At 35.5% G+C, this 25,348-nt stretch overlaps 1 protein-coding gene across 1 annotated transcript in view; it reads left to right on the forward strand.

Annotated features, from left to right (window-relative positions):
* Positions 1-11,327, forward strand: part of eIF5B (eukaryotic translation initiation factor 5B) — a 530,511-nt gene extending 519,184 nt beyond the window's left edge. The window contains exon 23 of the mRNA XM_090397300.1: positions 10,560-11,327. Coding sequence (XP_090253426.1) covers positions 10,560-10,667 — 108 coding nt within the window. The 3' untranslated portion in view covers positions 10,668-11,327. The remainder of the gene's footprint in view (positions 1-10,559) is intronic.
* The last annotated feature ends 14,021 nt before the right edge of the window (positions 11,328-25,348 follow it).

Below are 25,348 nucleotides of genomic sequence, written 5' to 3' on the forward strand. Positions count from 1 at the left end.
AAGTTAGAAACAAATTTGTTCCACAATTGACTTTTTCTTTTGCATTCTGTTTCATCTTCTAATTGTTTACTGCTTGATCATTTGTGGTATGTTTTTTTTTCTTTCTAATTGTTACTTTAATTTCATCATCCCATTTTTTTATTTTTTTAAGAAAATTTTCGTTTTTTCTTAAGTTTCATTTGCTGCTGTTTAACGTACGCATATGGTGGGTATTCCATTGGATGCACTGTGGTAAAGCAGCATTGTTAAAATATCATTAAATTTATGTAAAATTTATTAAGGACTGTTCTGTTTATATATAATTTTGATTCTTCGTTTCTGAGATGTAAATTTGGAAGAGGCAGGCATTTTACCTCCTTTAATAATTTTTAACTTGACCTTCCATTCTCAGTTTAAAAAAAGTGCATACAACATATTTTCAATACTTGGGTGCTTTGTAGCAACACTTAGCTTATCTGATTTACAGTCACATTGTCAATGTCTTGATATTTGTAACAGCTCACGACTTTATTTCAAACAACTGATATAAAGAAGGATAAAAAATTTTATAATAAAAGTTTTAAAAAATACACTTCTCTTCTCAGCTACAGTTAATCTGAGTAAAATTAAGCTACTTTTGTTGTTGAAATCCTGCACAATTTTATTTCCCTTGCAAATTCATTCGATGTGAATGCGCTAACAAGCGTGCTACTTATTCTCTGCTCATCTTCAGCTAAAAATGCAAACAGATGCTCTGTCACAGACTCTGCATAGGGAATTGCATTAATCTTTCTTCATATATGACTAGTCAATGTGTGCTTTGAAGGCTACACTCGCCTTATCTGATTTACAGTCACACTGTGAATGTCTTGATGTGTGTAATAGTTCATGACTTTATTTCAAATGACTGATATAAATAATACATTTATTTCAAATAGCTGCTCAAAAATTATTTCTTCATGAATTTTCCAGTTTTGCAGTGCATACCTAGGACATGTGCACTGCAAAACATGTAGTACACTGCTTGGAAAGAAGTCAATCGATACCCCATGGGCAAGATGCATTGTCCCATGTAATGAGTCACGTGTTTGTAGCTGGTATAAATTGGGGGAATTTGGTGCTCCCAATTCAGTGGAACCATGTCCAGGAGAAGGGAATCAATGGAGTTTGAAAGAGGCATTTTGATAGGATGCCATGTTGCAAGCCTGTCTGTTCGGTAAATTGTTGACAAATTGGGCCATCCCAGGTCAACAATCAGTGATACCATACTGAGATGGAAGTGCGCGAAGTCAACTGCAAGTGCTTTGTGGCATTTCTACAGAACTGACCATTGTCTTTTAGCAAGGCAATGCACCATGTCATAAGGCTGCTGCTTTAATTGTGTGGTTTGTGGTCATGATTGTCAGCACATTTGACTGGCCTCCACAAAGCCTTGATTTCAACCCTATTGAGCATCTTTGGGATGAACCAGAATGTCGGGCGAGTTTAAGGGATGTCTGCCTCCACAACAGTCCAGGACGTCATTACATGCATATGGGGGAAAATGGTTCAAAATTCCCATTGATCGCTATTGTATGTTGTGGAAAGTATGCCACGTAGTCATTGCAGTTAAAGGAGGTCCTGCATATTTTTTTAGGTGGGCTCCGTAGCTGTTTGTTTCTCACACTATGGTGTCTATTGACTTCTTTCCAATCAGTTTATATACCTCTGGTGTTTAGTATTGTTTTTTATATTATAACATTCTGTTTTATTTAGGCATTAGTTAATTCTCTGCTCATATACCACTGTATATTTGTATCATTTACTATATCTGGTTTTATAATGGAATCCTCCCTCCCCTTAATTGCAACTATTTAGGTGTCTTAGTAAAGAAATAACCAGTGTTTATTTCATAGCCTTCTGTATACTTTGGCATATAAAGAAAATAAAATGTTTGTTTTTATTTCAGATAATCTTATAATTAATTTCTATCCTCTTGCTGTAGTACATATTATATACTACAAAGTTATTATTTTTTTACTATTTCTGTTTATAGTACAGGTATTTCTCGCTTTAAGAAATTTTTCGATCAGAATTTTTATTTTAAATTGTGCACAATGAAGACAATTGGAGCGTGTACAGGGAATTACTCAGCATGTAATGACATAATGATCAGTTAGAACGAGCCTTGGCAATGTGTGTTATTCGTAGTCTTCAATTACACCTGATTTTTTTTTTTTTTTTGTTTTGTTGTTGTTTTGTTTTGTTTTTAGCTATAACCCTTTCACTTTTCCAACAGTGCAAAATCAGAAAAATGAGCAAAAGAAACAAAGAAAAGCAATTACGCTAGAGAAAAAAAATAAGAAATTATTACCAGCCATCAAGCAGGTAGCACTGTTAAAGCTCTTTCTGAGAAATTTTATCTTGCTGCTTCTACAGTTTGCATCATTTTAAAGGATAAAGAAAAATATTTGAATCAAGTAAAAAATGCACAATCTATGCAGTCTACATGGTTGCATAATAAAGAAACAGGCAGTATAATTCCTCATATGGAAAAACTGTTAACTGCTTGGATAAGCGACCAAACTTAATGATTAAACATGCCTATTACCTATGCAACAATTTGTGAATTAGCCATTTTTAAAATGCTGTAAGACCAAAAAGGGGATGACTGCAAAGAGATTTTTGCTGCATGTAGTGGGTGGCTTGACTGTTTTAAAAAGCAAACTGGTTGGCATAGCATTAAAGTACAAGGTGAAGCAGCAAGCACTGATAGTGAGTCTTTAAAATCTTATCTAGAAAAATTAGAAAAAATAATTAAAGAAGGAAATTACTTGCCATCGCAAATTTTTCACATCAATGAGATGGGCCTTTTTCAGAAACGGATGCCTGCAAAAACTTGCATCACAAAAGAAGAATCCTCAATGCCAGGTTTTAAAGCATTAAAAGATTACGTTACCCTACTATTAGGAGGAAGTGCTTCTGGCGATTGCAAGTTAAAAATCCTTGTTTATGCATCGATCAGAAAATCCTCCTATCCTATCCGTCTAGGACAGGTTGAGTCCCCTCCTAATGAGAGGTTACTGGCGTATTAATATAGCCGGTTCGCCACTCCTCTGCTGCATTCCCTAAGGGCGATATTCATGACTATCCGTGTGTGTGTGTTCACCAGGCTGGTTTGTGCTTACGAGATGAAAAACTCTAGATAAACTACTGGGGGGGGGGGGGCTGTCCATGCCCAAGACCGGCTAACTTGGCTATGGCTGAGGAAGATCCTTAAGCTCCTCACGTCGTTGATGGGAATCGAGCCTAGGACACTCCTTACCTGGGCATGTGGTTGTGAAGCACATAGCCACTAGGCTAACTGCACGAACCAGAAAATCCAAGAAGCTTAAAAGGAATTCATTAAAGATACTCTCCCAGTAATATGGAAAGGAAATCAGAAGGCTTGGCTCATGGGTTCCCTATTCGCAGATTGGCTTATACATCACTTTGTTCCTGAAGTGAAACTATATTGTGAGAAAAAAACAAATTCCATTTAAAGTACATCTGATAATTGACAGTGCACCTAACCATCCCTCATCAGTAGCTTACGTTTGCCCTAATGTAAAAATAGTCTTTTTGCCTCGAAATACAACTTCTCTTTTACAACCAATGGATCATGGAGTGATTGCAACGTTTGAAACACATTATCTTGTTATATCCCCATTTTCTTTGTGGTTTTACTTTATATGTCTTTAATTGTCTTTACTTCTCTTAACTCTACAGGTTAACATTAAATTTTTGTATCTCTTTTTCTCAGACTTCTGGTTGCCGACAAATTTGTATAGATTAAAGACTGTGCCAGCTGGCAACTAAATTCTGATACACTATCTAAAATACTTAAAGAAAATTGTAGGGATCAAGATGTATGCAGTCGTGGTCCCTATTCTCATATCACTATTTGTTTACCCTTTAAATGCAAGGTACGAAATTTTCCAAACGGTAATTCAAATCCGCAGAAGATGTGACAAACTCAATTGATTATGTAAAAAGAAACACATTTATTATTTCACAAAGACAAGTATACATGTTATTTAAATTCTTAACCTTAAAAGAGTCTGGGTTCCCCTTACTTAATTAAACACATTTAAGCTTCTGTACTATGATCTCTTACTGGGCATAAATTCCTCACTTCTGTACATATATCTATCCTCAGACTCTCACAATTAAGTTACTTGGTAATATCATACATGAAACATTACATATAAGCACTAGACAATTCAATCAATCTGACATGTAATTCTCTAGGACAATAGAACTTATTTCTACTTAATTCTCTCCCCCAAAATATCTGTTAACACTTAAATCACTTTCTGATCATATGACATTACTTTTCTTAAATCACTTAAACAGTTCGGAGCTCGGCCTCCTGTTCGGCTGGAGCCTAATATGTTTTCTTCTTTGCAGTAGACAAAAGTGTCTAAAATGCAGACTGTTCCTATGGCACAACACGTAAGTAGCGTGTGTTCTTAACTTCTGTTTCTTTACTCCACGGATACTTTAATCCTACATTAATATAAGAAAATCTTCGCTTACTGTTCTTGCTTTGACTAGGTATTCTGATCTGTTCACTGTACCTTCTCTGATGGCGGGCTTTGTTCCTCTGTTCTACTCAAACCGAAAACACTCATGCACAGACCTGTACGCTGGCGTGGATTTCATCAGTGGCTCTTTCTCCTTATGTGTTTGAACACATTGTAGTTGCAGTTTTGACCGATGTAACATGCATAGCAAGGGGAGATCCTTGCTACACGAGGCGGCAAGCTCTACATAGCTCTCCTACGGGAAACTCGGAAATGAGACACAAGCGATTGGAGATAAGAGAGTGGTTCGAACTCCCGCCGAAACTTTTATACTCCGGAACAGCTCCCTCACTCGGCGGTGTCGTCACGCATACGGTGGCAGCCGCTTGGACGCCGTGGCTACGAACCGTCTTTACATGCCTTAAACTTGTACTTAGCTTATATATATTTATTTGTTAATACTACATGACTTCCTACTTTAATTCATTCACAATTACTATCTTAATAAACTTATGAGCTATTTTAACAATGTTTAGAATTTACACATCTGGTTATTTACATTTTCCTGGGACATTATACGGTACACTTCCCATCCGGAGGCATAAGCATGTCCTTATCCCCTCCTTTTGAGGTAACTTTAATGTTGGGTGGGAAAAAGGGATGACTCATCACTTTTTCCGACACAACAATCTCAAAGAGACTTTTGAAGTGTTAATAGAAGCAATTGATAAAGTTGGAAACTTTTCTATCAAAGAGTTTTAGAAGAGATTCAACATTTTGCACGCAATTCGGATAATGCAGAGCGTCTGGCATAAACTTTGTCCTCAGCTTAATGATAATTTTAAAGGCTTTGAAGACCCAACAAAAATTGTGAATTCTGAAACTCGAGCGATCTTCTTTATGGCTAACCAGTTGCGAATGGAAGTTTTGGAAGGTTGTTCATGAGCTGCTTTAATCACACACTATGGGACTCTCACCCAATGATCTCCTTGAATTAGAGGAACAAGAAAGAAATGAAGAAGAAAAAGACAAAGAAGATAACAAATATGAAGCTCCAACTTGGTTTTTCATTTTAAAAGGCCTGGAAGAAGCATTTAAACTTCTTGAAAAAGCTCAAGTAATCTTTGAATCGCAAGATTCAGACTGAATGATCTAGTAAATTTTCCTGCAAAATGAATAATGCTTTTGCTTGCTATCGATTGTTATGTCATCTGCTTCATTTACTTTCGCAAAAAGAAGCGAAAGTAAACAAAGTAGATGCCATTCGAGGCCTTCTTTGAAAAAAAAAAAATGCACAAAAGATTCCTAATATATCTCCTACTACCTCGATGGCTGCCGATTCACCCAGTGATATAGAAATGAGCTAAGTTTTTTTTTCGGAGAATCCTTTTTTAATTTAAAATTTTTCTTATGTTATTTTTTTAAATATGTAAATCTTTGGTCAGTAAAGTCTTTTCTTATCATTTAATATATATTTTATATATTCCTTCTTACAAATGTAACTTGCTTATAGCATTATTTCTAAGGCAAATAAACTCCCACTTTATGAATGATCACCAGGAACCAATTAATTTGTAAAGGCAGGAACTCCCTGTATTTCTCCATAGATTCCAATATTGTTTTTTGCAGTTAAATCTCTTGTTAATATCACATAATCATTTTTAGTTGTTCTTATGCATGTCTTGGTAACATTCGTAGAATTCAATGCTTTCATCTTCTTTTCCCTATTCTGGAGCATATTGTTGTCAAGCAGCATCTGTTTGTTTTTATTCTAACTACTGTTATCTTTTCATTTCAGTGGTTGTAGGAATTTATCTGTTTTGAAATAGAATTATGAAACCAAATCTTAATGCCTTCCTGTCTGTGCCCATTGGTAACTTTTGACTCTGTTACATATCAGTTCTCAGTCTTCATGGCTCCTTTAATTTTATCCTGCTTTCAGTAATTATTGCAATGTTAAATTATTCCTCTTGCATTCCAAGTTGCAATATGTTTTGTTGTTTCCATTCTAGGGTCAGTTTCTGAAGCACCTATCCCCATGTTCTTTGTGGCTTAGAGTAAGGTAAAAATTCACAATGTCATGATACTAGTCTAGCTTGAATAGTTCAGTGGTAGGACTGCTACCTTAAAGCCTCTGGACTTTCTCTCTTCCAAATTTAAATCCCTAGAAAAATAAGGTATGTAGTTGTCATTTCCTTCATCTTGAGATGTTATTCTTATACCACAATATTTGGTCAACCGAGCTCTTTTTGTGACAACAGGTCATACCACAGGAAAGTAAGGTTGATTAGGATAAGATCTCTCTTCTTGGACTGACATTTACCTCTGGCTTAAACACATCAGTAGCTACCTCAGCACCTAAAAAACTAGACATCCTTTTCTGCTTAAGATACCATTTTTTGCCCACCTGGGTACTAGATTTATAGAAATAAGAAATCTGTTCATTCTTAGACTGCTGTTTGTATATTTGGGGCAGTTCACCTAAAACTTCCCTGAAAATTATTGATTCTTCCGCAGAAGAGAAATTCAACTCATATATGATCCCTCCCTTATTGGCTTACTTCAGCTTTTATCACAGATACTATGTTGTCAGCTGTGCGTGTCTGATTTGCAGATACTTTTATGACCACTGCTCCACTGAACTAGCAAGCACAATTCCTCCACATTCTGTCATGTCTGTTAAATCAAGAGAAGCATCCCTTTTCAGTGCACCTGCAAGCACACGAAATCTCCTTCTCCTCTTCCTCTTTTATTCTGTCTGTCCTGTCCTCTGGAACAGACTTCCTTATAAAATGTTCTCAGACAACTGTAACCTGCAATGCTTCAAGAAAAATGTGAATGAAATCTTTCTCAATCCTCACTTGCACCACACATATTACACTAATCACACTACCACTCATGTTTCAGTCAATATATATTAAAAAATGTAATTTAATGGAAACTATTTTGACATTCTATACCATTGGTGGGCTGGTTTAGTTTGCCATCTTCACTAAAAATTGTGCCTAAATGGATGCAAGGTTTTTACTTCTTTCATGATTCAGCTAATGTTTTCAATGTTTCTGCCAGTTTTCATATTCTGTCATTTTATTTCTGGTTTTCATATATAATTTTTTACAGCAGCATTCTGTTTAATTAGAGGTATCTTGTACTGGATTGAAGAGTATAATATTGATATCAGGTCTAATGCCACTTTCCATCATAATGTTATCCATATATGATGAGAAATCCATATCCATAATGATGTCCATATGATGAGAAATAGTGGAGATGATGCATACCTGTTTCTCACACCTGATTTTATATCAAACCATCTTCCTGCACCTCCTTCAATTCTGACTGCTAACTTACAAACTCAGATACAGACTGTATTGAATGTTTACACCATATAATTCTCATGTTTTGAACAGCATCTCTGTCTTGGCACCTTGCCATATGCCTTTTCCAGATCTTCAAAACTGAATGTAAATCCCTGTCATATTCCTGCGATTTCTCAACAACTTGTACTAAACTGAAATTCTGATTCTGACTACCTCTGTTTATCCTGAATCCAGGTTTCCCTTCCACAGTGCTTTTAGCCTCTTCTTAAATATGCCTGAATAAATGCACAACACTTAGTAGGGCGATTCCTCTAATTCTTAATTTTTTTTATTTCTCTTTTTTTTAGATGGCTACAAGAGCTCTACTCCAGCCACCTGGAATTCAACTCTCTGACCAGGACTTTTGAATTATGCAGTACAGCAGCTGTTGAACTTCATATTTGATAATTTCTGTTCAAGAATCATGTATTCCTGATTGCAATTTCTCTTTGAATAGTTTTTTACCACTGTTCTGTCACTTAACAATCTTTCAGAGTAATTACTTTATACATCTAGAATATTTTTATATTCAGTTTTCATCTCACCTCTGTCATCTCTGATAGCTTCCACATTCCTCCATTTCTAAGCTTTTTTTCTTTAATAGCCTTAAGAACATTTTGCCACCCTTCTGATGTTTATCTTCTATATTTATGCCAGTGTTCCTGTAGCTTTTGTTGAGTTACTTTTACGTATTACTTTACTCACTTACGCTGTATTCTCTCAGAACACATGCTGACTTACCTGCTAGGAACTTTTGTTACACTTTCTCTTTCATGGCTGCTCCTTAACTTCTTCAGTTCACTATGGAGTTCTGATTTTTCTTGTCCTTGCAGGTAACTTTTCTACATACCTTGCCAGCTATCAATGTTTTTTCTTCAGCATCTGCTGATTCTCCAAGGATCATTTTTTGTTTTCAAACCCTTTCTTTTTTTCTTGAATTATATTTGTATATTGGAGTTTTTAATAAATATGTGAAAGCTGCTTGACTGATTCTTTTTAAAATTTTCTTGTACATTTTTTCTTTTCACTATCACATTCACTTTTATTCTGCTCAATGATTATCAATTCCTATTTTAAATCCCTGTTATAATCTTGTATCCTGAACCAGCACTGAAGATGTTGCTCTCAACAATAATGTAATTAATGACTTTCTTATTTCTTGTGTCTTCTTTTCATGTGAATTTATACACATCTTTATCTTAGAACATGGTGTTAATAATGACTTCTCCATGTTCTTAACAGAATTCTGCTTGTACTTACCATTATAAGCTTTGCTCTTTTTCTCCAAATTTCCCCAAAACATTTCTATATGTTAGGTATTATTTCCTTCTCTACTGGTTCATCTCTGACAAGACCTGCTTTTCTTTATCATCCACTTCCTCATTTTGAAGTTTGTCCACATCACTACTTTAAATTGCCTGCACTTCAAGATTATCTTGAACTTGTGTTTAGTGTAAAATAATATAGAAACTCCTTCCTTTCCCTGATCATTGTTTGAATCTTGTATTTATTATTTAGAAGAATCCCATCTGTTTTTGCCTTTGTTTCTGCAGTATCAATTATATTGACCTGGTCCTTCCCTAATTCTCCTTCCAGCTTCATTTCTTTTTTATTGTTACTTTATGCTACTAGTGCCTATCATTAATTCTGCTGATGTTGAATTTGATTTTGTTCCATTTCCCTGATGAAGACATTAGGGCCTTGTTTAGCCAAGTGATACTCCTGCCAGCATGAAATTCTTTCTTATTGTCCCATTGTTTTGTTTGTGGTTAAGCTAACGATACTAATGGAGTGCTCCATGAGAAAGTAAGAAATGAACATTAGGTCAGAAACCCAGATTCACTTCTCTACATTCCTTAAAAGGCTATGTGGAGGCCCTTTTCACTGTTTAGCTTTAACCTTTATGAGCTACTACACGGAAAATACCACCCTCTTTTATTCAAAAGGGTTTAGAAGGATTGGCTTGAATTCTCAAATAACTTAACTCCAGAAGTTAAACATGATGAAAGGAATGCAACGTCTGAGGGTTTCATTTTCAACATTTATGAAAGTAAAATAAACTATGACTAATTGGAATAGCACAAATTTTTAAACTAATAGAAAAATCTCTGAAGAGCAATTTCATCACAATTCAAATATATCATAACATATAACAGGATGATTGGGAAATCCAGAAGACATTGCTGTAATGCCTTTTAGTTAAAATGCCAGTTGAATGCTTAAAGAGATTGGAGAGTGCATGGCTAATACTTAAATAAATAAATAAATTGGAGCATTAGAATATATCCAGAAACTCTTGGCAGGGAAACAGCTGAATCAAATCTCAAAGAAGTAAACATAACAGAAGAAACGTGGTATAGAACAGTAGAGGATGGCTAGTGGCTGCATTAAATTAAAATATTGTATGAGGAATATGCAATGAAACAGGATCATTTCTAAGTTAGCTACACTTCTCCAGCTATAGTAAATTATAGAATATTCATATTACAAAGAAATTCAAATATTTTTAAATAAAATTCTGTTTATTTTTGAGTGCATTTGTGAAATGTTGTATAAATTTTTACATCTGAATTGTTTACTTTCTAGTTCATCATAATAATCACTATTGTTTAAATTTCGAAACAATTTTTTCTCCTCCCCCTTCTGAAAATTGTGTATCTTGTTTTTTATTTTACAGATAACTCGTCAATCTATTGATGTCTGTAAAGAATACTTCCGTGATGATTTAGAAAAGTCAGATTGGCAGGTGATGGTAGAATTGAAAAAATTATTACAGATAGTGTGATCAGAGAAGCATAAAAAAAAAGATGGTTATTTCTAGTTGTTGCCTTTTTCCACTTAAGCTACCCATGAACTTTGCAGTATGCAAAGCTAGTATGGGATAGAGACTGAAACAAATTGTGCAAAGGATGTACTCTGCTGATGAGCATGCCGAAGGAGTTTTGTGAACATCGTCCGGAAAATAAATTACTTTTTAAAAAAAGTAGAAATGATTTAAACATTGACTTTTTTTTATATGTGTATATATATATATATATACACACACACACTTCTGGTTGTATCAGACTCTGGTCTGTTATTTACACAAATGCATTGCCATTCAAGACATGCAGCTTTTGTGTCTTGAGGGTGGGGGGTATATTGTTAAAATGGGGGAAAAATTGGCTAATAATGATTCATGATATAATCAAAAATTCTTTTCCCTCTCTTCTCCTCACTGTTTAAATTAATGAGCTTCTACAGTGCATCATGGTGTTTCATAACACTTTTTGGAGGAGGTAGGGAACAATATATATTTTAATCCATTCTGAACTTTAATCAACGCATTATGTGTGTATTATATGCTTATGTGTGCATGAACACACATACTACCAGATCAGTGTGGAATATTTTCAAAATTCTCTATGTATACTAGTTCAAAAATAAATGAAATGTTTCTTCAAAACTTTGTCTTAATATTAAAACACTAATTTGAGCTTGAATTTACTACACTAACAATCTTAACTTGATGAGAAATTCAAGTATTGAGTGAAGTTTTTTATCATTATGAGATAAACAATCTCGTGCTAGTGGTTTTTTAGCCTCTAGGGTGTTTTGCCAAGCAGAGCATCTGCCAATTCTGTTAAGAACCAATAGTTTTGAAATAGCTTTCATCCGAGTGAAACCTCCATCAGAAGCAATAATAGAAGGTTAATGTATCATTACCAATGTACAACACCAATGCAACTCTGATACCAGAGGTTATATTCTCATGAGCCCTTTCAATTTTAACTTGAGCTTTAAAGACAAAACATTGGCATTTAACTATAAAACAATAATATATATTTATTATTCTTTCTTTAAACAATAATACTAGTTACATATTTCATGTATAATGTGCTATTCAACCCACTGGGGGGGGGGGATGTTGCAGTCTGGTTGGTCTGTAGTAAAACACATGTAGTTGGCAGATATGTTTATACATGCCTCTGTGGCATTATTACCTCATGTTTTTTGATAATGAGTCCTTACTTAAAAGAGGAATAGGAGAAGCAAGTTTGGTGTGCTTACAGTTTTACTAAGGAAGGGGAGTTGCACAGCTACTGCTCTTGTTTAAACAGGAAGTGGAGGAATGATGGTTGCCAGTTCAATTGAGCAATAGCCATGGAAGTACCTGAGGCAGTGCATCTCTAAGATGGAGGTTGAAGCAAGTCTCTGAGCGATCATCTGTGAGCCAAATTGCTCTCCTCTGATCCTATCTGGTTGATTGGTAAGGGAAGGTGAGCTGAGATCTTCTTTGCAAGAGAAAACTGCTTTTTGATGGCATGAAAGTAACCAGATAATCCTTACCACATTGAAGGAGGGTATTGAGATCAGTGATTAAGGCACTTGTTGCAGATTATCTTGAAGCTTGAGATCACTGTGCACGGCTTGTCAAATGAGTAGGATGAATAGAGTGTATAAGTGTACTATCATGCAGAGCTGCAGGTAGGATTAGTGGTGATTGAGAGTATATCATTTTTATATGGGAGAAAGACAGTAGGTGATAGAACAGAGCCCTGAGACAGTCCTACATTGATGACAAGGCTTGAAGAGAGGGAACCATCCACTACGACATGCAGTGAATAGCCAGAGAGAAAGCTGGCTACCCAATTACAGAAGACAGAAGTTTATTTAGTAGGCCTTGATGTCACATGATTAAAAGTCCTGGCAATATTAAGTGACAGCACATTTCTCCAAACTTTTCCATGGCATATGTCCAATGGCGGATGCATAGTGAACCATTGATCTTGATCAGAATAATCCATAATAATGATCTCTGATTAACTGGTGAGGCTTTTGATAATGGAGACATTAATGGTTTGATTAATGATTTTCTCCATTATTATTTTGGAGATGATTGTGATGGTAGTTGAGCAGCACTTTTTTTAATAGGTTGGATATATGCTTGCTTTCATGCATTAAGGTATGTGCCAGCTTAAGCAATTGTAGAGATGATAAAGGACAGGTGATAGTTCTGCAGGACAGTTTTTAAGTACAATTGAAAAGATGCCATTGCGACCAGAATATGCAAGTTTTCATAGAAATGAAAAGACTTTTTTCCAATGGATTACACGGTACATTAAAATTGCCAGGAAATTTAAGTTCTTGTTTAATTCTTTACCCATGTGTAAGCAGCAAAGTTTGCCCGTGAAGTATCTCCACATCTGCTGCCTCAGTATCCCATAATGCAAAATACACACTTCATATCAGATGTGTATGTTGTTATGCATTAAAGGAAGGATCACTACCCAGACTGGTTTTGACCTTTAGTTGTCATTAGTGGGAGCCAGACCTAGAAAGTTACCAAGATTAAATTAATGAAGCAAAATTTCCATATATAAGTAGTAAAAAAGGTGTATAATAGGTGACACAGAATACTGTGTGTCAGAGATAGTTCCAGAAAGTTTTTTTCATTTATTACAAAGTAAATTTAAAGAAAAGTTGCCAAGATATGCTTTTTACCCTAAGTGTAATTGACCAAACTTTGCATGTGATGCATCTTCATAACTAGGCTACCTTGTATATAGAAGCAGTTGCCTCATTATTCCATAATGCTAAGCACACTTCTTTCTGGATGTGTATATTGCTGTGCATTAAAGGAAAAGGTCACTACACATAGAATAGTGCTATTGATACAGTTGTTTCTATATATATATATATATATAAGTAGTTATTATTATACAGGCACCTCCATGGAGTTCGAAGACTCATCGCAGGAGACCCAATTTATCCAAACAATCTATCATACCTCTCCTTTGAACCCATTAACTGACAAAGCACTCACAACTGACTCTGGCAGCCCATTCCATTCATTCACAACTCTCCGAGCAAAAAATCTAGTCCTCGCACCCAGTGGTGAGCTATAAGGGGCTCGTGCAAGCCCTTTGTTAAATTTTTCTCAAATTTGCTAGCCCCTTGTTCTTCTTGTTTACTTTTTTATTTTATCAAAAGAAAAAAAAATTTTTTTAAACATGTTAAGCGACAAACTCATAAGGTAACCTAACAAAAATTAGTCTATTTGGCAGTGTATAGATTATTTGGAATTATTGTTTCAACTCCTCTATGACGAATGTGTCCAAGTTTGAAAATAAAATAAGCGCATGCGCTATCTTTACCCTTCTCCCTTCTGGTAGCCAATCGTATGGTAAAACCAGTAGTCAATCAAATGTTTTATAAAAGATTTCATTCTTATTATATTTTGATAGTTAAAAAATGTTTTTCTTATGTAAGATAAATTAACACAGTTGATTGTTGTCAAATACTTCATGTTTAGATCATGAAATGTTTGTTTACAAATGATAGCCTTTAGAGGTTGATTTTCTTCTCATACTTTTTGATTGAAATTTGTACACAAACGATATTAATAAAAGTTTTTGTGTGAAATACAGCTTTTTTTTTGCTTGACGATGCGAGCCCTTTATTAAAATTTCCATTGCTCACACCCCTACTGACACCTTTATTCAACTTCCAGGGATGACTCCTTGTTCTGGTTCCTCTAGCCAAATGCTGAAATATTTCCCCTGCATCCATCGTTCTGCAATTCAGTCTATCCTCATAGAGCACATTCCACAGGCCACTTGGTCACTTGTCTTTGAATCTTCTCCACTGCTGCTTCCACATCCCCAAGAAACCCAGGGGACCAGACTTGAGTGTAGTAATCAAGATGTAGGTGTATCAAGGCCTTATAAAGAGGAATTACAACTTCCTTATCTCTACTTTTTAATGTGTTCTTCACTAGCCAAGTAATCTTATGTTCTACATAAGCAACCTTAGCAATAGGTCCTCTAAACTTGAACTCTCTGTCTGCCACCACCCCTAAATCACTAGCTTCATCTATTTCATGGAGTACAGTGCTATCAATGTGATAAAATAAACAGCTTATAATTTATTTATCCCAAAGTGCATAACTTTACATTTCTCGACATTAAACTGATACCAATTAACATAGTTAATAAAGAGGATACTTCAAGTGCAAATTTTGTTTGCTTACACTTAGGTAAAGGTTAAACAAGAATATAATTTCTTAGCATCTTTAATTTCCTTAAGTGTCCAAGTTGATTAGTATTCTTCTGATGTTTTTTGCTGAAAAATGACAGATGTCATAAGCTGTTTTTTTTTTTTTTTGTTTTTTTTTGGTATGGTGCAAGGCAGTTTGCCTTGTCATCTGGGCAGGAGTTGGGTGTACACAGGAATTAAAGGAAGAGCAGTGTGGATATCAGTTGTAGCTTTAGGTGGTGCCATCTGGATGAGAGGTGTGGAAGTATAAGTGAGAAGAAGTTGCATCAAATGGGCTTTGCAGTTGATTAACATTTGGACAAGAGATGAGTTTTCTGCTGTTGTCCCTTATGAAAACTGATTTGGAAGTCATAGATTGCATTTATTGCAAGCCACCAGAGGGGAAGCTGAGTTTTCTCCAAGTGCTTTGGTTACATGTTTTGTTGCTTGGAAGTCAGATCAGAATTTTCAGTAGACTGGAGAAGGAAGGCCTTCATACCATTGAAGATCATTTCTGTGTCTTTCTTAGAGCAGGTGCTTTCTTATCAGAAGAGCAGAAACAATAGATAGGACATGAAAAGGAAGAGTTGAAGTTCTAGAGGTTGTCCTGTTATATTTGAAGTTTGAATCTCCAGTTATATTATTCCTCACATATATCCAACCTATATGCACTGGTGCCCAAAGGCAAAAGACAAATCAGCACTTTTACCTGTATCTAAAAACTTTTTTCATGACTACAGCCAAATGTGGACATAAATTTATTGCCAACATAATAAATTATATTACACAAGAAATGTGTTATAAATTTCACACAAATTAATTTGCAATATGTATTTGGCAAAAGATACAAATTTCCTAATGTAGTTAAGGAATTAATGTACAGTGCTTAGAAAACTATGTGGAGAGACATTTCAGTATGGAATATGTCTGCCGTGAACTGCAGTGCAGCTCTCATAACATCGTACCATGCATAGCACCAAGTGATTCAGAAGTTCTTGATACAAACTGGTCCGCTTCTTCAGATCAAGAAGGCCTTGTTTGTTTTCTGGAGTGGATTTCAACAGGCAATGAGTCCCCATATTGCATCCCAAACATGTTCTATGGGGTTCAGATCTGGGGCATGGGCCACTCGATTCGATTAATATCCTTGGTCTCCGTTGTTTGTGTACAATGTGGTGTGCCGTTGTCATCCATAAAAAATGAATTCTTTGCCTGCAGCACCACAGAACTATCAAACAATGTTGAAGAACTTCGTGTGGTATCGTTCACCAATCAGTCACTTTTTCCAGCATTTGTAGCTTGGTGCATCCATTAAGCATAATGCCTCCCACACCATGATCCTATTACTGGTGTATCTATCCCTTTCAAGAACATTCTTACGGTGGTAAACATTAAGTGTCATCTAGAATTGGAGGAAAGACTAAAATGACTCTCATCAGTAAAGAGTACATTATACCATTGGTGTCTTGTCCAATTTTTATGGATTCAGCACCACTGAAAACATGCTCTGTGATGTGCTGTGGATAAAGGGGTACAGGCCTTTGGGCGTATTGGCCTACTTGTCATAGATGTCTTGCCACAGTTTATTGAGATATCTGCATACCTGTGCTTGAATTTAGCTGGCCTGCTGTGATGCATCAATTATTTTTTGCTGCTTCATGCTCCATGTTAGAGCAAGGGTGACCTATTAGCAAATGTTCTGGAACACATCCCATTTATTTGTGGGAAATAAAATTTGTTGGAAAAAGGAAAAAATAAAATAAAACTGGCACATATGAAGAAGCATTAAGAATAATGATTCTGAAGCTATTTTTAAAAATGCACCTGCAGTACATACTGAATAACAGGGGAACATCTATGGAAAACTTCATGGCTATTATGCTGAGTTCTTCAGAACAGATACAAGATTTGAAAAACATTAAAATCTGCTGTTTAGAAATTGACTGGAAATCTGAATTTTAATAACATTAAAATTCAGATTTCTAATAGCTTTCTCTTCTTGAGCTAACTTCAATATCTTGGCATAAACTTATCACATCCTTGGCATCTTCAGCTGCCCCAAAATTTGGTGTTCTTCTTCTTTCAAACACTGTCTCTCCTGCCTTAGCTCCACTATATATATAACACTTTATAAATCCCTAATCTGGCTAACCTTAGAAGATTGCTCTCACATTTTGAGTGGTGCACCCAAAACCTCCTTAAGAATTCTTAAGGAGGTTTGTTAAGGATTGTTAATAGGTGAACTCTCCAGTCGCTCTCATAAATGCTTTGTTTCTGCATTATGCATTTATTTTCACAGACATTGCTTCATCAAATTATCCACTACCATTCCTCTAATCCTGTAAGATTAGAGGAATGGAGTAACCTGAGTTGCCACTGATCAGCATCTATACACTGTTCAACTTCAAACATGTTGAACCAACTTATCTTTCTTCATCCCATCTACTTCTGTTTTCTTTGGAGCTGTGTTCACCTGATTGTTTTTCCTAATGAATACAACTTATAGCTTTCCTAAAAACATGTTAATAGATATTTTCTTTCCTGCTCCCTCATGGGACTCTTGCGTTAGAGATCCGTCATGTGTTTCAATAAAAATGTACATCAGAGTTCTAAAAATATCATTTAAATATCTTTTTAAACTATCATTTATGAATAAATGATGGAAGCACTGCAAATTATGTGATTAAAGTTATATTTGGACATGACATCTGTCCCCATTTTACCTTCCAATGGATATGACCGACATTTTGTCAGTGATTTAATTCTTGAATTTTTCAGTAAATACTTGTAATGTTTTGTTAAAATATTGTATATCCCAATTTTTTAATGTGAATTTTATCCAGGGAAAGTTATGAACCTGTTGCAAACCTAAAGGGGATTGGAAAAAGTTCAATATTTCATATCTAGAGCAGGATTTCTGGATAACAAGCCCACTCATGGTATTAAGTGCAGTGGGCTTGTAATCTAGATATGAAATATAGAACTTTTTCTAAACCCCTTTAGGTCTGAAATAATCAAGATGGTGGTCTCACACTAGCCAGTGAAATTCATATATTCAATGCCATTCACAAACATTCAAGCCTGTATATAGAAAACAGAGGCACTGTCCATTCAGCCAACCAACATGGTAGAATGAATGTAAATTATTTTTAAAGATTAGACTACTCATCAAAAGTTTATCTGAAAATGCAGATTTTTCACAAAAGAATGACAATTTAAGGTGTTTACCATAAATAAAAAAAACTTTTACAATTTGCATGTACACTCCATATATAATTACATACATCTGACTTAGTTCTTTTGTGCTCCAGCATTCCTTGAGCTACAAATCATTAGCTACAAGTTTTTAATGAAGTTGCTTTTGATGTATACATTTTATTCTTTACATAACCTCTTAGAAACAAAATTAAGAGCATAACACCCAAAATGATGCTTCTCCCCTTCAGGAATGAAAGCATGTCACCAATGTGTTTATTCAACAAACTTTTTATTGTTAGCCACAAATGATTGTTCAGCATGTTATATTCCTTGTGTATAACATAATTTTCAATGGCACTATTGAACATTTCTGGGGTGGTGATGTGCTCAGGTATTCCAATAAACAGAATAGAATAGATCTGCTTAACAGAATAGATTCCATAGGAGTTATCTCTTTGAAAAAGAACATACTAGAAATGAAGGCAATATGCATTTCATATATTGATTTGTTTGCTGAAATGCAGTAATTATGGCTATTTAAACCCCCATCTGGTTGGAAGTGGATAGAGCCCATTATTATCGCTCTCTCTCTCTCTTTCATGCACACACTCAGAAAAAAAAATTCCATGGTTAATGGTTTTCTTCCAGTTGTAGATAAGGGAGGTTGAATATCGCTCTGGAGTGTGTGTTGCTGAACTGCAACTGCTGCATTGGATGGTTATAATATGGACAGTAATTCGAAACATTCCTCCACCAAATAGAGGATTGCAGCTTAAGTAAAGGATGCTATATATATGTATTTCAGGTGCTGTTGGTTATAAGACATACATCCTGTTTCTTCAAACTTTGTATTTTTATGGCTGGCATATATACCGTATTTACTCGAATATAGCTAACCTCATATCTCTCACCCCTAATTTTACTTTATGGAAAAAGAAATTAAAAGGTTTTGCATATAAAAAAAGATTCAACTTTAAGAAATAGATAATGAATGTTATTATGGCAGTTTCAGATATTTTGGAATTCGGTTGAAGAAAATCATCATTACAACTCGGCAGCGGCGCGGCTGTGTGCAAAACTTTAGCTGGCGCCCCTATCCCCCCCCCCCCCAATAAAAAAATCACTTTAAAAAACGGTTTTTTTTTTTTTTTTTTTAAGTATTTCCTCCTCTTTGGCACCTTTACTATCCTGGCACCTGTGTGTGTATGTGTCGCACATATGGCCGGCGCTCGGTCATCGGCTTGCCTTTGTCGTTGAGTCGCGTTAACTTTTGTTAATACCTCACCATTCATATGCATAGAGATGGAAGCAACCAGTAGAGGAAATGTGGGAGTGAGAACATTGACTTTTATTCAGGGGTGGAGCAGTGAATGAACTGAGGTTTATGTTCTATACGGAGTGAATGATTTTGCCAGAAATAACTGCCAAGAGTTTTAAAAACCTGCCATCTCTAATTCCCAGGATGGGAGCGAAGATGATGCTATTTCATAGACGACCGTTTGTTTGAATTTAATTACAGAAGCATTGTCACTAAAGATTCAAATATATCGTGTGATGAAGGTGAGCGACCAATCGCATAAATAACGTTGATAATTAAAATTTAAATGCATTCATTTCATAAACAGTGGGAGCAATTATACATTATAATGAATACTGAGGATTTAATTATAAACATTGATTTGGTTTTTTTCCTGAAAAACTAGTTTCGGAAAATCCCTGCACGTATCTCGCACCACAATTTTTTAATTTTAATTTTGGGGGAAAAAAGTGAGTTATATTCAAGTAAATACGGTAATACCAATGACTCATTGTATGTGCTTTTAATGATAATAGTAATTCAGTATTTTGGAATTTGAGTAATGCCAATTATTAATTTCATAATACATCTGCACAGTGTATGAAAAAACATTAACATAAGTATGCGAGAGTACTTAAGTCGTATGTAAAATGCCTTGTATGGTAAACATTTGTTTCATGTGATGAAATTCCAAACTTTAATCCATCTGCTCTGTATGTTCTTGAGCTCAAACACAAGTTTTACTATTTCTAATTATTAGCATTGTGATTGACCCTAAGTGGGAGATGAATTTTATTGCCCAGTGCGAGGCTCATCCTGCCTATTGGAGGTCTGAAGTGGCTTGAAAAAGTTCCATGTTTCATCTGTAGAGCTGGATTATCTTCTTCTCTTCCGTCTAAGACGGGTTGAGTCTTCTCTTGAGCAGGATCTTCCAGTCTTCTCAATTCCTTGCTGTTCGAAAACGTTCCTTATATGTTCTGCATCCTGAGATGTTCTTTATTAATTTCAGCCAGGTAATTCTTCCGAGTCTTCTTTTTTCAGTTAGAAAAGTATTGATTAGGAGTTGTCTACTTGTTCTATTTGTTCTCTGTTTAGGGTGGCTGAGATAGTAATTCAGTTCCTCCCTATTTTCATCACTTGATTGAGCTGGATTATGTAAAAATAACATTATATATAAAACATATATATAAAATCTTAGTATTATTAGAGTCAGATACATTTTACTTTACTTTTAGAGTAGTGAATGAGTGGAATGCGCTCCCTGAGTCTGTGGTGGATGCTGTGACAGTGAATGAGTTTAAGGCGAGGTATGATAGATACTGTATGAATGTCAAATAGTTGTGATGAATATGATTTGGGGCCTCCCTCGATGAGTCTAATGACTCCCTGGAGTTGCCCGTAATAATAGTAATACATACTTGGAAATTGAGAGTCTTCTTTTTTCAGTTGGAAAAGTATTGATTAGGAGTTAGGAAGTATGTCTATGTCCATGCGTACAGTGTGGCCAAATCATCTCAGTTGTTTTCTAATTTTTTCTATTATTGTCTTTTTATACAATAATTCTTGTCTGACTGATGTTTTTCTTTTCTATCCAACTTGTTCCATTTATTTTTCTTAAGCATTTCATTTCAAATGCAGCAGTTTTTTTCCTCCTCTCTTTTCTTAACTGTCCACGCTTCTGCTCCATAGACGACTGTTGGTATAATTATTGCTTCATATAATTTGATTTTGGCTTGCTTAGATATCTTGTTTGTTTTCCAGATTTTCGGTAATTTTCCCATGGTGGTCCATCCTATCGCTATTCTGTGTTTGATTGTTTTGAGTTCATCTATTGTTTCTGTTAGTTTTGATCCAAGATATATGAAGTTGTCTACTTGTTATATTTGTTCTCTGTTTAGGGTGGCTGAGATAGTAGTTCAGTTCCTCCCTATTTTCATCACTTGATTGAGCTGGATTATGTAAAAATAACATTATATATAAAACATATATATAAAATCTTAGTATTATTAGAGTCAGTTACATACTTGGAAATTGAGAGATATCCAACGAGGGAGATACATAACAAAACAAACAACCTCTTACAAAAAGCTACAGAACTTCCACGAAACATACGCCTTGTTGCTCGCTCTTTACATCCACTCGTCCCAAGATTATATGGTCTCCCAAAGATACACAAGGAAAACTACCCACTGAGACCAATTGTAGATAGTATTGATTCGCCTACCTACAGCTTATCTAAGTTTCTGGCTTCATCTTTAAAAGGTTTTACAGGAAATTCTTCATATATAAAAAACTCAACAGATTTCATCTCGAAAATCAAAAATTTCAAACTCCAGCCTTCAGATATCATGGTAAGCTTTGACGTGGTGGCTCTCTTTACAAACGTACCAACTCAAGAGGTTTTCGATATTTTAAAGAACAAGATTTCAAAAAAGATGTTTTCCATGCTATCACATTGCGTTCACTCCGGCTACTTTCAATATGAGAAGAAAATCTACAAACAAAATAAGGGATTGGCAATGGGGAACCCCCTGTCTCCTATATTAGCTAACATCTTTTTTGAAGATTTCGAACAGGCAATCTCCTCAGCTACTCTTAAACCAAAAATTTGGGTGAGATTTGTAGATACCATATTTCTTATCTGGGAACATGGCAACGATAACCTAGTCTTTTTTAAATCATTTAAACAACTTCCACCAAGATATCAAATTAACAATGGAGGTTGAAAAAAAAAATGGATCTCTTCCCTTCCTGGACGTTAGACTTACTAAGACATCTGATTCTATTAAAATCTCAATCTTTAGAAAATCTACACACACAGAGATAGATACCTGCATGCGTTTTCACATCACTATCCTGCACAGAAAGTGGGTATCATCTCAATCCTAGCACATCGTGCCAGATCTGTACTGTCAGGTGATGAAGATCTAAAAAATGAACTACAACATCTACAAAGAACCTTCACAAGTAATAGCTACTCGTCGAAAACTATTAATAAGCATCTATACCGCCGCCATCAAAACAACTCAGAAACACAAGACAATCCCAAAGGTTATATCTCCTTACCATATATCAGCTCGCTCTCCACGAAAGTTCAACATAAAAACCTGTTTCTCTACTCTTCCTAAACTAAGATCGATTTTAAGCAAATACAAACAAGTTCACAACCATCTACAATTCCCAGGAGTACAAAATCATATGTGACTGCGGGAAGCAATACTATGGCCAAACTGAAAAATCCATCCTATGTCTGGAAGAACACCAGAGGGACATTGCCTACAAAAGAACTAGAGCAAGTGCCCTGTCAAGCCATGTACTGTTTTCAGTAAACACAAATGATGAAGGCCATCAACATAAGATAAACTGGACAACAACCTCAAACCTTCATATATGCCGTGACGAGGTGGAGCGCCACATAGTCGAGTCTAAGGAAATTGTTATGGACCCACATCACATAAATAATAACCTTAGCTATAATCTACCGGACTCTTTCAGCTCTGCTATCCGATATTGGCACACTCGTGAAATCAGACGCACGCAGCTGCTTAACAATAGAACTTCAACACGGACTGTAGCTACAGTTCAAAACTAATTGACTTTTATAATAGTCGTTTTTATAGTGATACGATGTTTCTTATAGTGTTTATTTGCTTTTTATGTTCCCACGCCTGAAGTCAGACAATCCGATGAAACATGTTGCGTTTTGAATAAATTTAATTGTTATTCTAGTCTCGGTTATAGTCAGTATATATATAAATATGAATACATAGTGCCTTGGTTAACAACAGCCTCAGATAACGACGTACTTGGTTAACGACGAGTGACTGTAAGAAAAAAATCTCTTGGGTAACGACACAGGCTTTGGTTAACGACTCTCGATTATGTGAACTTCCATCCGATCTAAAAAACCGGAATTTTTCGATCGCCTCAGCCACGCGCGGGAAGACGTTGTCGAATAGAGAACAGCCACGCTGCATAGCTGTGAAGATCAGATATGTTTGACCCATCATAGCCAACTGTTTACGTTTTCCGTTTATTGTTTCTTTTCTTGTAGTGTACTGTACTTTATTTTAAAATTTGTGGTTATAAATGTTTTATGATGAAAATGAGTATTTAAGCATTTATTTTTTATGTGTTGGTTCATATAGACAATAAATCGGCGGGTGTGTGTCACTGTTCGTTCGCCATCAAAAGGCAAAATCAAATCTCATCTGTATAATAATCGTTGTATCTATAAGCTGCTAATCAATGTATATTACGGTAAGTGCTGTATTTAATGTCGTCACCTTACAAGCAAAATACACTAAGTCAAAAATTGCAGGTTTCGAATTTAACTGTTACTTTTATTTCAAAAAGTTTTTTTTTTTTTTTCCCTGCGACGATATGTTCTTTGTATCCCTTGTCTTAGTGTTGTATAATTTGTAATAATACCGTATTTTGCGTATCTTTTTTTTATGGAGTGAATTTTTTTACCGTGTGACAAAATGGGTCCCAAAAAGAAAGCTAGTGAGGGGAGGGGGAAACAAAAATTTTCTGTATTGAACAGAAGAAAGAAAGAAATAATAGCAAAACATCATGAAGGTGTGAAAGCTATGCAGCTAACTCGAATATATGAAACCAGTCATTCTACAATATCAACCATTTTGGCTAAGAAGAACTTATGGTAGCTAAGGTTGCTAAGGGAACTTCAGGGTTGAATGTCAGAGGGCTTCTTTTTGAGCAAATGGAAAATCTATTACTAATTTGGATCAAAGAAAGAGAAATGGCGGGCGATACTACATCTCAAAATTCAATCTATCAGAAAGCTAAAGAGATTTATCAAGATTTGAAAAAGAAGACTTCGGGATCAAGTTCTGAGGTAGATGATGATGATGATTTCAAAGGTAGCAGAGGTTGGTTTGACAACCAACCTTTGACACAGAGAGGCGGCTAGTGCTGACAAAGCAGCAGCAGATAAATTTGTCAATAGCTTTACAAGAATTATAGAAGAAGGAGAATACCTACCTGAACAAGTCTTCAATTGTGATGAGACTGGGTTATTTTTGGAAGAAAATGTCCAACAGAACATTTATCACAAAAGAAGAAAAAACACTTCCTGGGCATAAACCAATGAATGATAGGTTAACATTGCTTTTAGCAGCAAATGCAAGTGGAGACTGCAAGCTAAAACCAATGTTAATCTACCACTCAGAGAATCCCCGAGCATTCAAAAAGTTCAATGTCTCTAAATCCAATCTCGGTGTTTTGTGGAAATCTAACAGCAAAGCCTGGGTCACAAGATAGAATTTAGAGATTGAATTCGCCAAGTGTTTGGACCAACTGTCAAAGCCTATCTTGAACAAAACAATCTGCCTCTAAAAGCCATTTTAACCTTGGATAACGCACCTGGCCATCCAACGGGCATACAAGAAGAGCTACCAGAGGAATTAGATTTTATCAAGGTGATTTTTCTTTCTCCCAAGACTACATCTCTGATTACCTATGGATCAGCTGATAATTGCAAATTTTAAAAAACTTTACACAAGGGCACTTTTTACCAGGTGCTTTGAAATAGGAAGAATTCAACATTGCCATAGCAATTAGGCTAATTGTAAAGGCTTGGCAAGAAGTAACAATGAAATGTCTCAAAGCAGCATGGAGGAAACTGTGTCCTTCCTTTGGTAATGAAGAAACTTCAGATGAAGGACACAAATTGGTAAAGGATATTGTGGCAACTGCTTATGATCTTAACTTGGAAGTAGAGGAAGAAGATGTTGAAGAATTATTGGAGATGCATGACCGAGAACTGACTACTGACGCGCTAAAAGAACTTTTCAGCAGCAATGTGAAGAAAAGGAAATGGAAATTTCATCTGAAGATGAGGATGAAGAGAGAGAGAGAGAGAGAACAAATTACGACTGATGAAATCAAAATGTTTTGGCAAAGTGGGCGGAAGTTCAAAATGTTGCCATGAA

The sequence above is a fragment of the Typopeltis vanoorti genome, chromosome 8 (genome assembly GCF_054136105.1).
Source record: "Typopeltis vanoorti isolate ZY-2024b chromosome 8, IOZ_Tvanoo_1.0, whole genome shotgun sequence".
Taxonomy (NCBI): domain Eukaryota; kingdom Metazoa; phylum Arthropoda; class Arachnida; order Uropygi; family Thelyphonidae; genus Typopeltis; species Typopeltis vanoorti.